The following is a 13,395-nucleotide window of genomic DNA, read 5'->3' as shown; positions in this document are numbered from 1 at the left end:
AATGGAAGGTGACTGGAAAAACCCTCTTTGTTTGCTCTTCCTTTTCTCTGCCACCAGCTGCTCTAGTTAATCCTCTCCAGATTATCAGTTTCATGATAGAAGTAAAAACAGCATCTAATTCTCTACAGCACCCAGCTAGAAAGTGAGGACATGCCCAGGAAAATAAGCTGGTCTGTGGAAAAAGTAAGGAAATATTTTCTTCAATAACCCCAGCCACCTGAACAATTTGCCTTCTGGGCTACTGAAACGCTCAAGACACAGCCCAGCCAGGGGTCTACACAAATAATTCAAAGCCCATTTGCCATCTGACCACTCAAGCAGGTATTTAAACCTCCTTCCACGCATCACTAGTGGTTTTCAAGCACTCCGTGTTTCCTACCTTCACTCGCTACTTTCGGAACATCTCCTTTGGAAATGAATTTCAACATTTTCTTCAGAACCTTCTTGTGGGACTTGGAGGCCTGAAAATGCAAAGCCCGGCACCTAAAAAAGAATAATAAAAAAAAAAAAGAACATTTCTTTTATGAAGATTGTTTCAGGAAAAAAAAAGGTTAAGGAACCACTTACAAAAATTACATTGTAATCTCTATTTATTTCTTAAGTTTCCCTATACTGAGTGGTCAAATGTTTTATCAACACTTTTGAGATAATAAAACTATGTTGTCTACTACTGAAAATATCAGTCCTTATGGCATGTTTTTTATGTGTATCTCTAGAATTACTAAAATATAAATGTAAGCTTCTCTTAAGGCTGTTAAAGCAGTGTTTGTGTGTTACAGACAAGGTTCCTTACAGGAAAATATCCCAGAGCTGCTGATGTTCCTATGCACAAACCCAAGAGCACATATTTAGTGTTCAAAGTATCATTAAAAGTAGATCACCTTCTCAAGTATGATGTATTTCAAGCAGCAAACACAAATGGTGGAACATATTTGAAGTGGACAAATCCCTTACAGAAGTGTACTTTGAGTTTCTTACCTTATTGTGTATTGAGGACAACATGTTTGATTCATGATAGGTTTGTAGACGTATTTTCCACTTCTGAAAAGAGTAATAAATATGCATTGATTTTTTTTTGTTGTTTATACTACAAAAAAAATGAAGAAGCTTTTTTATAAAAATCACACCAAAACATTTCATGCTGAAAAGCCAAAGAGCAAGTTCTTCAGTTCTTTGCTGACTGTATTATCCTTCTAAAATCACTGAATATTTTCCTGTTTGACAGTGTCATGTTACAAAAGGTCACAGAGCACTGGACAAATAGTTCGATTACTCATAGATATGTAAGTGTTTCTATAGATCTAAACTTTAAATGTGGAGTCTAACTTTAATCTCAACTGACAACATGGCTTTGTATTTTCTTTTCCAATGTACCTTCGCCATCCTCTGTCTATGAGGTCCTGGTAATCTTGAACTGTCATCGAATGTGCCCACATACCTGAAATAAATAACACAGCAGCACGTTTGACTGACCATGGCCTGGCTTTAAAATACAACAAACTCTGCAGAACTGGCTGGAGCCCCTCTGCTCTGGGACAGGCTGGGGGTGCTCACCTGGAGAGGAGAAGCTCCAGGGAGAGCTCAGAGCCCTGCCAGGGCTTCAAGGGGCTCCTGGAGAGGGACTGGGGACAAGGGATGGAGGGACAGGACACAGGGAATGGCTCCCACTGCCAGAGGGCAGGGATGGATGGGATTTTGGGAAGAATTCCTCCCTGTGAGGTGGTGAGGCCCTGGCACAGGTGCCCAGAGGAGCTCTGGCTGCCCCTGGATCCCTGGCAGTGCCCAAGGCCAGGCTGGACAGGGCTTGGAGCAGCCTGGGACAGGGGGAAGTGTCCCAGAAATGGCACTGGGTGGGATTTAAGGTCCTTCCCAACACAAACCATTCTGTGATTCTGTGGTTACTGCAAATCCGAGTAGCTAACGGCCCCTTATGCACAGATGTCTTTCAAACACTTGGCACGTTCTTAAATACCGTAATTACTGATTTAAATAACCACATTAAATGTAAAAACCCTAAACCCAACACAAATCTTGGGATGCAATCAACCATATTTCTCTGACAACACCAGCTTTAAGTTCCCCTCTGCACCTCCCACTCCCCAGAAATACACAAGGAAAACACCACAAAATCGCTGCTCAGTTCTGTCACACTCGTTCGGGAGCACCGGGCCATCGGAGCCGTTCCGAGCTCCCGCTGGGCGGCCGGGACAGGCGGCGGCTCCGCAGCAGCCCCCGGCCGCCCTTCCCGGTCCGCCGCTTCTCGGCCAGCCCCGCTCCCAGCCCGCCCCGCCCGCACCGTGCGAGAGGTTGCCGGTGTCGCTCCTGCAGTAGCCGCAGCGGTAGCCATCCTCCCCGCCGAAGAACTCGACGATGCTCGGCGAGCCGCCGCCCGCCGCCATCCCCGCCCGCCTCAGGTCAGCGCCCCGGGCCGTCCGGAAGCGGCGCCCGCCGCCATCTTTGCCGCGGGCGGCGCGCGGGCGGCGCGCACAGGAAGCGCCGCCGCCGCCATGTTCCGCGCGGGCAGAGGAGCCCCGAGCCCCGGCCCGGCCGCCATCCCCCGGCCCCGCTCACCCGCGGACACCTTGCCCCGCGCCGCGCCGCAGTAGCCGCAGCCGTAGCCTTCTTTCCATCCCTTGTACTCCACCACGGCGGCGGGCATGGCGCCGGCGGCCCCGCAGCCTCGCAGCACCCCCGCCCGGCCGCTGCCGCCGCCGCGCCCGGCCCAGCGTGCCCCGCGGGCGGATCGGGGAGCGAACCCCGCTGCGGCTCGGCCGCTCCTCCGCCCTGTGCCGCACACCCCCGCGGCCCGACCGGCTTCTCACCGCACGAACCCGCTCGAGCAGCCCTCCCGGGGGGGTGGATCCCTGGTGTGAAAAATGCATTGGCTTTTCGCAAATATTAAAATGAATATTGTATGTGTAATGTTAGAAAGTTGTGCTGTGTTAATTTTCCTAAGTAGTGTGTTAAATATATTTCTAGGTTGTAACACAATGTTAAAATAGAAACTATGCTGTGTAAAATACTTTTTAACTAGCTCAAGAAAGAGATGAGATAATCAAGAAACTCTTCACACAAACAGCGAAAGGACACATAAAGAGTTACGGCCTCTTTATCGGAAAAGACAAACATTCTTCCACCTTCTCTCCATCTTTATGGAACCACCAGGATTAAGGGGAAGAAGCTGACAAAAAACAGAAAAGTTCTTAATTTGCACAGAATTTATGCATCATGTATGAGATATATGAACATGCAACAGGCTATTGCTTTTAAGGGTTATTCCTTTGTTCATAAGACATGTTTTTGGCAGCTTAGTGCCCAAAAACATCCAGAGGTCCATAATTCTTTGCTTTTTATTGTCTTGTAATTGTCCTAACTCTAAATTTTTATTAGTCTAATTGCATTACTATTTTTATAACCATTTTATTATTATTAAACTTTTAAAAACCAAGTGATTGGCGTTTTTCACACTGGGTACCCCTCTCAGCTGCTACAGCAGGGTAAAAGGCTGGAAGAAATCCTGAGCTCTTCCACAGAACGTTTTCTGAAAATGGAACAAGACTTCCATATAAGTACTTTTATAAAATAACGTTGTGGCCCCATAGAGCTGGCCTGGCTAATGCCCAAAGTACCAAACAAATACAGGAGGAGTTTGGAATAAAGGAAAGGGGAACTGCTATCTGTAACTGAGACCGAATTTCCAAACTCAAACCTTTATTTCCAGACTAGCAAGAACAGCAGGGCAGTATCAATTCTCCTGCAGAACCCAAAATCACGTAGGATAGCAATATTATCCCAGCAGGGATGTTTAACCATGTGACTTCCACTTGCTACTGCTGGGGTGAGACAAGGGAGGAAAGAAGGGACAGTGTTTCCTGTGGCACTGCAATAGTTTCCTTTTTACCTTTTTCATCAGTGCCAGTAAACTTCATATGAAATAGCAAACTGAGCTGAAATACAGAAATAACTCCGTGACAAGTCTAGACTTCCTCAGGTTGCCCAGAGCACCTGTGGCTGCCCCTTGGTCCCTCAAATTGTCCAAGGCCAGGTTGGACAGGGCTTGGAGCAACCTGGGATAGTGGAAGGTGCTGCTGCCCATGCCAGGGGGTGGCACTGGATGGGCTTTAAGATCCCTTCTGACCCAACCCATTCCATGGTTCTAAACAAAGCAGCTCATATAAAGCGTTGAGATGTTCCAGAAAAAATAAATTTAATTTTACAAGATATACATATAAAACAATTGTTGAAACAAATGTTCTGAAGTGTTTTCTTTAAGGCACCTAAGGGGAAAGAAAAACAAAAAAGAGAAGACAGTAAGACAACATGCATTAAGATCTGGAGCTGACCAAACAACTGTGACAGTAATGACTTCAGTCCTATCATGGGAAGAATTTTCTGGAAGCAGAAGGGAAGACAGCCTGGTTCCCTCTAAGTCCTTCTTCAGACTACTTTATTAACAACATCAGCTGTCAGGAAGTTAAGAAACCAAACAGAAAAACTAAGCTATGATTCTTTTCAACACTGCATTCTGAGTATAAAGTTCCAAAAAACAATGCATCACATACCTGACCATCAAACTCAAGGGGTTTTTTTCCTAGCTAATCATTGCATACAAGGCTAGATTACATTTTGTTTCATGAAGAGGGCAAGAACACAGCAATTTCAGATGTTACAGTCACCCTGCTCACAGTTCTTCTGCATTTGTAAGTCACATGTAGTTTCCCTGAAGATCTCCCACATGCATAAGGAACTTACTGAGTTTGATTTGTTAAAAGAACTTACTTGAATAGTTATTCTGTCTCCATTTCCTCTTCAGTGTTCTCATAAAGAGGTGTAATCATGGCTTCTCTTATCTGAAATGTTTCTATGATCTCCTGATTAGAGAAGACAGCAGTATGCCAGTCAGCAGAGATGAATTATTTCAATTTAATTACCACCAAGCAAGTAGTAAAGTTTCTGATACTAAAACACTATTTCAAATTACATCTCTCCTGCACATTCTGAGTGAGGGACAAAGGAGAAGAAGTATGTGTGCTCAAAACTATTTTGTCTAAAATTTATTACAAACAGTGAGGAAATTGCATGGATAACTTTGCCTCCAGAGACAAGTATTGTACATAAGGGGAGAAACAGATTCCATATTTACCCAGGCCTTGTATAAAACAGTGAAGTCAGTGCACAGCTTCAAAGCACTTAAACTGACCAGGCTTCAGAAATCAAAGATGGAATCACAACCCAAATTCTCAGTTTTCTTGCAGCTACAAACATCCCTTAGATCTGCGATTGCTCTGGCATCCATAAGGTCAAATGCAGTGTTTGTGTACACAGAACACCTGCCCTCCCCAGCACAGCTCTCAGAGGCCTAAATAAAAAAGGACTGATCCAAAGTATGAAGAGCTCTCCATGGTACCTTCCATTCTCTCTGGTCCAGACTTATGACCACCTGGTTCCGTACTCCAGCTCTGCTGTCCTCCTCCCCTCCCTCGCTGGGTTTTATAGGCTCTGATCAAAACACAGCATTTTCAGGACTTATACTTGTAAAGTCAGTTTCCACCAGGAACAGAAAAGCTCCACAAAAATCAGACCAATCCTAAAGGTTCCACCCACTTAGCCTCCATCAGCAGCCTGTACCATGTACTGCTTGAGATACTTCCTTAGTCTCATGTCTTAAAAATTTAGGAATTAACTTTTTTTCAGAAGGAGCTAAGTATTTCATTCCTTACAATATCCCACCAAAGTCCTAACCCCACTGATATCCTGTGGGAATGAAAGCCAGCCTTGTATGAAGAATGGAGAATGAATTATTCATTCAACCTTGAATGAAGAATTTCCCTTCCAACTGTTTTGAAGCTGCAGCAGTTCCCAACTCTGAGACAAGAGAGTTCTTACACCCAAAGATACCTTTTTTCAGCCAGGTGTAATAATGTTCATCTACTTATTAGCAAAAATATAACTTGAAAGGTAATAACCTTTGATTTCTATTAATAGAATTAATTTGTATAAATCAGCATAATGGTCTTTTTTCCATACATTGGTATTTGAAAAGACTCAATCCTTTCAGCTGCTCATAAATCTCTTCAGGCTTTCAATTACATTCACTGCATATCCCCAGTTAAAAATATACCTAAAACTCTGGGAACACATAACGTGTTATGTTGTTATAAAAACCAATTAGAGTATTTAAAAGCTATATTTTACCTATTATTGGCAATTCATCTTCATCCAGCTTTATTTTTGCAAGACCATCCTAAACAACAGTGGGATTTAAAGTTTCATAACTTAGAGTTTTTCCAGTTAGGACAATGCACTGAAATTTCATATTTTTACTTATTACATAATCATGAACAGTACACATACCAATAAGGAATCTTCACTGGCATACCACATAAGAAAAAACTAGTTTAATACAGCACTTATCCATAAAGAAGGTAGACCATATAGTAACAGTGTGTAACTGCTGGATTATAAAAGTTATGCTTTATTAAAATCGTTGTTATTCTCTAAATATACTTGAGCTAACCCTTTATAATAATATTTCTATTTAATGTAAAACCTGAATTAGTAAAAATATCCTTGGCAGTTTTTATCTTTTCCAGAATTAATTTTATTTATTAGACAAACTAAGCATAGTGTTGAAGTGCAAATCCAGGGATTCAAAAAGAACAGAAAACCCTGCACTAACAGTTTTCTACAGCCTCAGTAACTCTTCCATACTCTATGAGAACTTTTCTACATCTAAAATGTGAGCCAGAATCTTTTTTTATAAAAATATTGACTGCAAAAATATCACTGCTGTTTTGTTGGTAAATTGACTGCAGTACAAAAAAAAAAGTCAGTCAACTCTGTTTCCTTTTTAATTTGATTACCAAAATATCACAGACTGTTTGCAGAAAATAAATTAGTACTCTTCATATTTAAATCCTTATTCTTCAATATCGAAGCCAGAAAAAAACCCCAGCTATTTCTAGGTAATTCTAGTATCTGAAGTGATATCTTAAAAAGATGTCATGCCTTACCCTGATAAGGAAGGACACATGAAACACATTTTCCACGGTGCGTGCAAATGAGTTCGGATCCATGACAAAATCAAAGAAGGAAATGGGTGTATTAGCTGGGGATGCAAAAATAGCTTTGTTCAAACAAATAAACAAACAAACAGGATATCATACACAGAGCTAACAGATGTAAATACAAACTTAAGAGAGCCACTGCATCTTTCAAAGCTAAAGGGTGTTTATCAATTTAGTTACAATCCAGAATTTCCCGCTGCTTGCAAAACCAAATGTTCTATAGAGTATATTGTTTTCTTCCATCTTTTCCCCCACACAAATCCATATATTTGACTATTTCACTGCCATCTAAAAGTGGCAGGCTTTAATCAGGGGAGAGGATTTACATTTACTTCGCAGTCAAGCAACAGCTGATTAGTGTTCATCAAAAATACATAGTTGGTCTATGTGCTTCACCAAAGATTTCTACATGCAGACTTAGTCTCATTTTGTCTCTGTAGTTTTACCACTGCAAACTGTAGAAGACAGAGAATATTCATTTTCTCTAGTTAATGCTAAATTCAATCATACTTACGATCATTTTCAAAATGAGTTTGCAGTATTCTCAAGATCCTCTCTACTTCTTTTTCTGTAGCTTCTTGATGAGACTCTTCCATTTTTTTTAACTGGGAAAAAGAAACAGATATTCACCTCAAATAACTTTTGTTGAATTACCAGAATACGCAAAGGGCCTCTTTTGAACATGTAACATAAAAGTTGAATTTTTCTCCCTACATGCAACATAACAAACACACTTATGCAAACATGAGACAACTCTGATGAGCTTTAGGTTTTAATTCCAATCTTATCATATCAATCTGAAAGGCCATGGCTTGTATGTTTTGAGCTCGTGTACAGGTGTACACTTACTTTTCAATGGCTCTGAGGAGCTGGGTTACACAGTGCTACAGTCTGTGAGTTTAATGAAGATGAGCATTTATAAGCAACCCACAAACCTTCCAGCCCCTCTTCTTCCCAGTGCAAACTATAACAAATCCTTTCTATTGTTATTTGGATTGAGTAGGCTGCCTTTTAAAAGGCAACAATGTGCCTCTATATCCCGGCATTATCACAGCCTCAGCTTCCCTGTAACAACATGGATTGTATCTGCAGTTTCAGATGTAAGCCTCTGTCAATATTCCCAGACTTTTGCTTTTCTGCCAGTGAATGACACAAAGAATAAGAAAACAGACAACACAAAAAAGTAGTTATGTGAGCTAATTAGCTTGCTGCTATTAACCACATTTTAGTGCAAATGCCACATCCTGATAGATACTTTTTAAAGAAAAATGGAAACCACACTAATGTAAAGAAGTTTCTGTTTCCTTTCAAAGCAAGAGGCAACAGAACAAGTAAGCTCAAAACTTGAAAATCAGTTTGTAAACCCTACTTCTGAACACAAAATTGGACTGTAAATCTTATTTCCTTCCACTCAGTGAAATACTGCAGTCAAAACAAATCAAGAAGCCTAATAATGGAGTCGGAATCCTTTAGTAGAAGCTCAGAAGGCATGGGGTTGATGTGTGTGCTGGATAGCTGTGGAGCCAACGAAGGATTGTTGGCAATAACAACCAAGGAGTGCTGGTAATCACACACTGTGAGAAACAACAGGATATAGCTGGAGAAAGAGCCATGTGAAGGTAGGGCAGCACCTTTCTGGGACAAACGTCCTTGTTCTGGCTCCTGGAGATAAGCACAGCACAAGCATCTGTGGATCTTGGATGCTCCCTTCCCCTTAAGGGTGGGATGTCACAAATACTACACAGTTTATAATTACAAACCCCAAAACAAACAAACAAGATTTAGAAGTCATTTTTAATAACTATAGCAGAACAAATGGTTAATAAAGATAACACTTAACAAACCTGAGCAGGCATTGCCTGTTCCGCTTTCCCTCTGCCAGCTTTCTTCTGCCTCTCAATCCGTTGCTTTGGTGCAGGAGGCTCAGACTTGAAAGATCCCATCCTAACCAAAACACAAAGAACACATACATGAAAATCTGGTTTACACTGTATGCTTAGGAATCTTTACACTGATCTCCTCAAGAAAGTGATGACTGATACCTTCATCACATTTACAGAACCATCCCCAAAAGTTGTTCCTGTATGTTGACAGCCTCACACCTTGTCAACACTCTGCTGTGACTTCAGTTTAACTCAAGTAAAGCCAGGGCATCAATGACAAGAATCAGTTAAGGCCATTACCTTGAGCTGCAGTACACACTATTTCCTTGATGAAACTTACATGTAGTGAAAAGTAGGTGCTCTTCTGAAGTACTTGGATGCTTCTTCTCCCATTGTCCGCCAGGCATCACTAGGTAAAAAAGCACCTGGAACATCCTCAGAGTCATCAGTTTCTTCCACTTCTGTGCGATTTATACCCATGAAGGTCAGCTGCAAAAGAAAAAAAGCTGCAATAAAAATTCACTTAGAGGTGAACCAGTAGATACATTCATGTTGAAACACTGAATTCTGGTGTGTGCCTGATAAATTTAATACCACTGCCCAGGAACTTTGACTTTCCTGAGGATACCATGAAAACAGATGAGCACTCAAATTCACCCTTGTGTTCAGTAACCAATGAAAGCCATAAGTAAACAAAACTGCTTAGATTCAAACACATTTTCAGTGATGTATGAAGTAGCAGAAGATTACTCATATTGCACTCCAGAGCTCAGATGTCTCAAAAGTTTTTGAACACTACACACTCACAGGAAGCCCAGCCCCTCAAACATCATAGAACTTATCTGGCCTATCCCTGCATCCAGCAGTCCACACTAACCCAGGAAAAAATTTTAATTGAACTTTACGTTTTTTATAGACTTAAGCAAACACTCAAGATTCCTTGTTGATCTGCTGTAACATAAGGGAGCATTTTCAAGGAGCAAAGAAGCCAACAGCCTGCTTAAAAGCTGTTCTGATCTGACTCCTCCCCCCAGTACAAAGAGACAAACTGTCCAGCCTGAAAGCATTCAAGTGTCCCAAAGTCCCATTTCATGTCAGTGACACAGGGACTCAAGAACTCTATCCAGAAACATAGAAACCAGTGGACAGGATAAAGAGACTACTTAGCTACTGAGAAACTACAGAAGAGTGACTGAAAAAAGAGCAGAAGACTTTAAGAGCATGAACTGACTGAGCCATGATAAAGCAGCAGCAGCAGCAGTGCAATAATGGGGGAGGTGTCTGCATTTTAAGTCAGATTTTCCCCTATTGCAAGTGCTTAATATGTAGTTTAAGACAATTAAAAGTCACCAAAAGGTTTATCAAAGAAATTCATAGGAAGAGCATTAAATGGCACCAGAACTGCCGTGTACTGCCTGACAATCTGAGGCTTTATGGTTCTGTAACAAACAGGGCAAACCTCCAGTAGAAATGTCGGCAAATTCAGACCCTGGAACTTACCAAGTCTTCTGCAAATGCTGTTGAATCAAATGCTGACATCTCTGAGTGTAACTCATTGGCCTTCTCCTTTCCTATATTGGATGCTATAACAAGGAACTGGGCATCCAGTGCAGCCTCTCGTGCACGGCAAACTGGTACAGAGAAGATTTTATGGTGATTAGTATGAAATTGTCACAAATAGAATTATCAGATTCAGCAAAGGGACTATCCTGGCTTAAGTGCTTTGGAAATCCTTTTATTGAAATGACCTCTAACACACTTACATAATCCTCATAACAATATTTACATTTAAAAAGAGGAAAGAATGACAAAACATGGAAAAATAACACACAATCTTGAACAACAAATGCATTTTTTAACCAACATGTTTTCCACCTTTCCAAGTGAAATGAAGCCCTCTACACTGATATCTTTTACGTGTATTATGGATGTACACTGTTCCAGCGAATCAAAATAAAGCAAGGAGTTATTTCTAAGAGCAAATAAACTGTAATGACATTTATTTTTTCAAATCAACTTACTCAACCAATCTTCAACTTAACATATCTATTTTAAGTTATATAAAATTCTGATTACGTACTTGGACCTCAACTTCACTCTTTGCCTCTTTTGTTTGTAAGGCATCATCGCCTCATGCTTGGCCAAACACATCAGTGAAAGACTACTGAATTTGTTTTACCTCCATCAAAAAGTCTATTGGCTTCTTCCAAAGCTTCTGTCAGCCTGTTGCTTTTTGAATTCAGCATGGCTTCTCGATTTTCTGTGGGAAAAGACACAAAGGAAATCCTGAATTAAACATAGAAGCACTGAGAAACACTGTGCTTGTTTAATGCTGAATGGAGGCCAGGTGCACACCAAAGCTCCATCACTCCTCAACTGGGCCAAGGAGAGAAAAGAGAACAAAAAGCTCATGGGCCTAGATAAGGGAGAGATCACTCACCAGTTACCTCACTAGCAAAACAGGCTCGACTTGGGGAAATGAGTGGAATTTCCATTAAAGAAACAAACCAGCCACTAAAACTGTATGCTTGGTCATTTCCATAAACAGGCTGGATCGCCCATAAACATCACTGTAGCCACTTGCAAAACAACTGCACAAATTTATCAAGTATTCACAAACAACTAATCCCACGTGTTGCTGAACTTGGCAGTGCTACTGATACAACCGTGGCCACATTTTTGTGAGGAAAACAGGACAACTCACTCAAATGCACATAGGAGAAGGACTCACACACCTGTCTGGAGAGATGCTAAAAACTACATAATTTTTGTAATCCCAAGAATAACTTTCCAGTCCAGGCATGTAATGATATCTGCAGTTTCAAACTAAAGCTCAGACACCATGAAAGTGAAATTAAAGGATTTTGCTGCATCTCTAGGCCTAAAGCCAACTGTTCCCCTGCACCAAATGTGTGTTAGTGCAGCTCAATCCCTCGTAACCTCGCTACCCCAGGGGATGCAGGAGACGAACTTTGCACAGGACAAGGGGGGATGGCCTCAAGCTGAAGGAGAGTACGTTTAGATACAGGAAGAAATTCTTCCCTGCAAGGGTGGGGTGGTCCTGGCACAGGTTTCCCAGAGAAGCTGTGGCTGCCCCTGGATCCTTGGAAGTGTCCAAAGCCAGGAGCACCCTGGCATAGCGGAAGGTGTCCCTGCTACGGTTGGAACGAGAATACCCGTAAGGTCCCTTCCAGCCAATCCATGATTTGCGATTCCATGCTCCCTTGGGAGTCGAATTTCGATCTAAGTACAAACCCAGAGCATCGGCAGCTCCGAGGAACGCTCGGAGTTGCCAGGAACGCTCCCACGTTTCCCCACACGGCCAGGACCGGCCGCCAGCCGCAGCCCCAGCGCTCCCCCCCGCCCGCTCCGCTGCCACCTTACGCTGCACGGTGGAGATGAGCTCCCGATACTGGCTCCGGATCATCCTGTTGTGCTCCCTGTCGTCGCCGTCGCCGATGTCGAGCTGCCGGAGCCTCTCGCCCGCCGCCTCCTCCGCGGTCTCCTCCTCCGCCGTGTCCTCCTCCGCCCTGTCCTCCTGCGCGTGCGGCGGGCGCGAGCGGCGGCGGCGGCGCGAGGCCGGCGAGGACTCGCCGCTGTTGCCGGTGTGCGACATGGCGGCTGCGGCAGCTGTCACCCAGACCCGCGGGATGCGGCCGGGATGACCCCGCCTCGCGGCTCTGCCGGGCTTCCCGGGATGCTCGCAGCGAGTCGAGCCTGCGCAGTTCGCCTCAGAGGATCTTCGTGGAGGGGTCTGCGGGCACCGCCGGTGGTCGCTGAGCCGCTGCGCTCTGACCGCGATGTTCCATACTGGCGCTGTTTGCCGCCCCGGTTCTGCGCGGTCTGTTCCACTGCAGGCAGGGTTGGGCCTTTCTGACCCGCCGCAGAGGCGGCTACCGATCTCTCAGCGTTCCTTTACCATTTACTTCCTTCCTCGGAGTTCCGGTCGCCGCCCGGGGCCGGGCGCTGTGGGCGGCGGCGGGCGGTGCGTGAAGCCCGGCGCGGGCGGGGCCGCCGGGGCCGCTCCGCTGCGGGCGCGGCTCCGCCGCCGCCTCGGGAGGGCGCTGCGGGCGCGGAGACAGCCAACATCTGAGGGGCGCGGGGGAAAGTGAGCGGGAAACGGGCGCTGCGGTTGTCCCAGCGCCTCTAAAACAGGGATGGGTCCGTGAGACAGCCAACATCTGAGGGGAGCGGGGGGGAAATGAGCGGGAAACGGGCGCTGCGATTGTCCCAGCGCCTCTAAAACAGGGATGTGTCCGTGAGACAGCCAACATCTGAGGGGAGCGGGGGGGAAATGAGCGGGAAACGGGCGCTGCGATTGTCCCAGTGCCTCTAAAACAGGGATGGGTCCGTGAGACAGCCAACATCTGAGGGGAGCAGGGGGGAAATGAGCGGGAAACGGGCGCTGCGATTGTCCCAGCGCCTCTAAAACAGGGATGTGTCCG

The 13,395-nt window shown here is 44.2% G+C and overlaps 2 protein-coding genes across 6 annotated transcripts in view; both read right to left on the bottom strand.

The window, feature by feature from the left end:
• The window catches only part of ATE1 (arginyltransferase 1), a 70,472-nt gene extending 67,175 nt beyond the window's left edge, over window positions 1-3,297 (bottom strand). For 2 of the 5 annotated variants that reach the window (XM_053948828.1, XM_053948831.1), the window contains exons 1-4: window positions 2,572-3,297; window positions 1,375-1,438; window positions 979-1,041; window positions 380-483 (exon numbers count right to left, since the gene is read on the bottom strand). In XM_053948828.1, the coding sequence (XP_053804803.1) occupies window positions 380-483; window positions 979-1,041; window positions 1,375-1,438; window positions 2,572-2,659 (319 nt within the window). In that variant the 5' untranslated portion in view covers window positions 2,660-3,297. Of the gene's footprint in view, window positions 1-379; window positions 484-978; window positions 1,042-1,374; window positions 1,439-2,122; window positions 2,168-2,296; window positions 2,436-2,571 lie in introns of those variants that run through there. The other 3 variants (XM_053948826.1, XM_053948827.1, XM_053948829.1) reach the window with 2 other exon arrangements.
• An 889-nt stretch (window positions 3,298-4,186) lies between these two features.
• On the bottom strand, window positions 4,187-12,703 carry NSMCE4A (NSE4 homolog A, SMC5-SMC6 complex component). The gene is made up of 11 exons (XM_053949394.1): window positions 12,335-12,703; window positions 11,130-11,210; window positions 10,451-10,581; window positions 9,291-9,439; window positions 8,912-9,011; window positions 7,582-7,672; window positions 7,014-7,108; window positions 6,196-6,244; window positions 5,408-5,499; window positions 4,780-4,871; window positions 4,187-4,277 (listed from the first exon to the last, which is right to left on the bottom strand). The coding sequence occupies exons 1-10, from the start codon at window positions 12,564-12,566 to the stop codon at window positions 4,788-4,790; spliced, it is 1,104 nt and encodes a 367-aa protein (XP_053805369.1). The 5' UTR covers window positions 12,567-12,703; the 3' UTR covers window positions 4,187-4,277; window positions 4,780-4,787.
• Window positions 12,704-13,395: the final 692 nt, after the last annotated feature.

The sequence above is a fragment of the Vidua chalybeata genome, chromosome 8, assembly GCF_026979565.1.
Source record: "Vidua chalybeata isolate OUT-0048 chromosome 8, bVidCha1 merged haplotype, whole genome shotgun sequence".
Classification (NCBI taxonomy): domain Eukaryota; kingdom Metazoa; phylum Chordata; class Aves; order Passeriformes; family Viduidae; genus Vidua; species Vidua chalybeata.
Note: the sequence above shows the minus strand (reverse complement) of the source record. Positions and strands in the feature narration are given on the sequence as shown.

Bases quoted from the DNA above. Each gene is read 5' to 3' on its own strand.
- NSMCE4A (XM_053949394.1), bottom strand. From the start codon at position 12,566: ATGTCGCACACCGGCAACAGCGGCGAGTCCTCGCCGGCCTCGCGCCGC. The intron at 11,211-12,334 runs GTAAGGTGGCAG...CTTTTCCCACAG, and splicing joins GCTCATCTCCACCGTGCAGC to AAAATCGAGAAGCCATGCTG. The intron at 7,109-7,581 runs GTAAGTATGATT...TTGCATCCCCAG, and splicing joins AACTCATTTTGAAAATGATC to CTAATACACCCATTTCCTTC.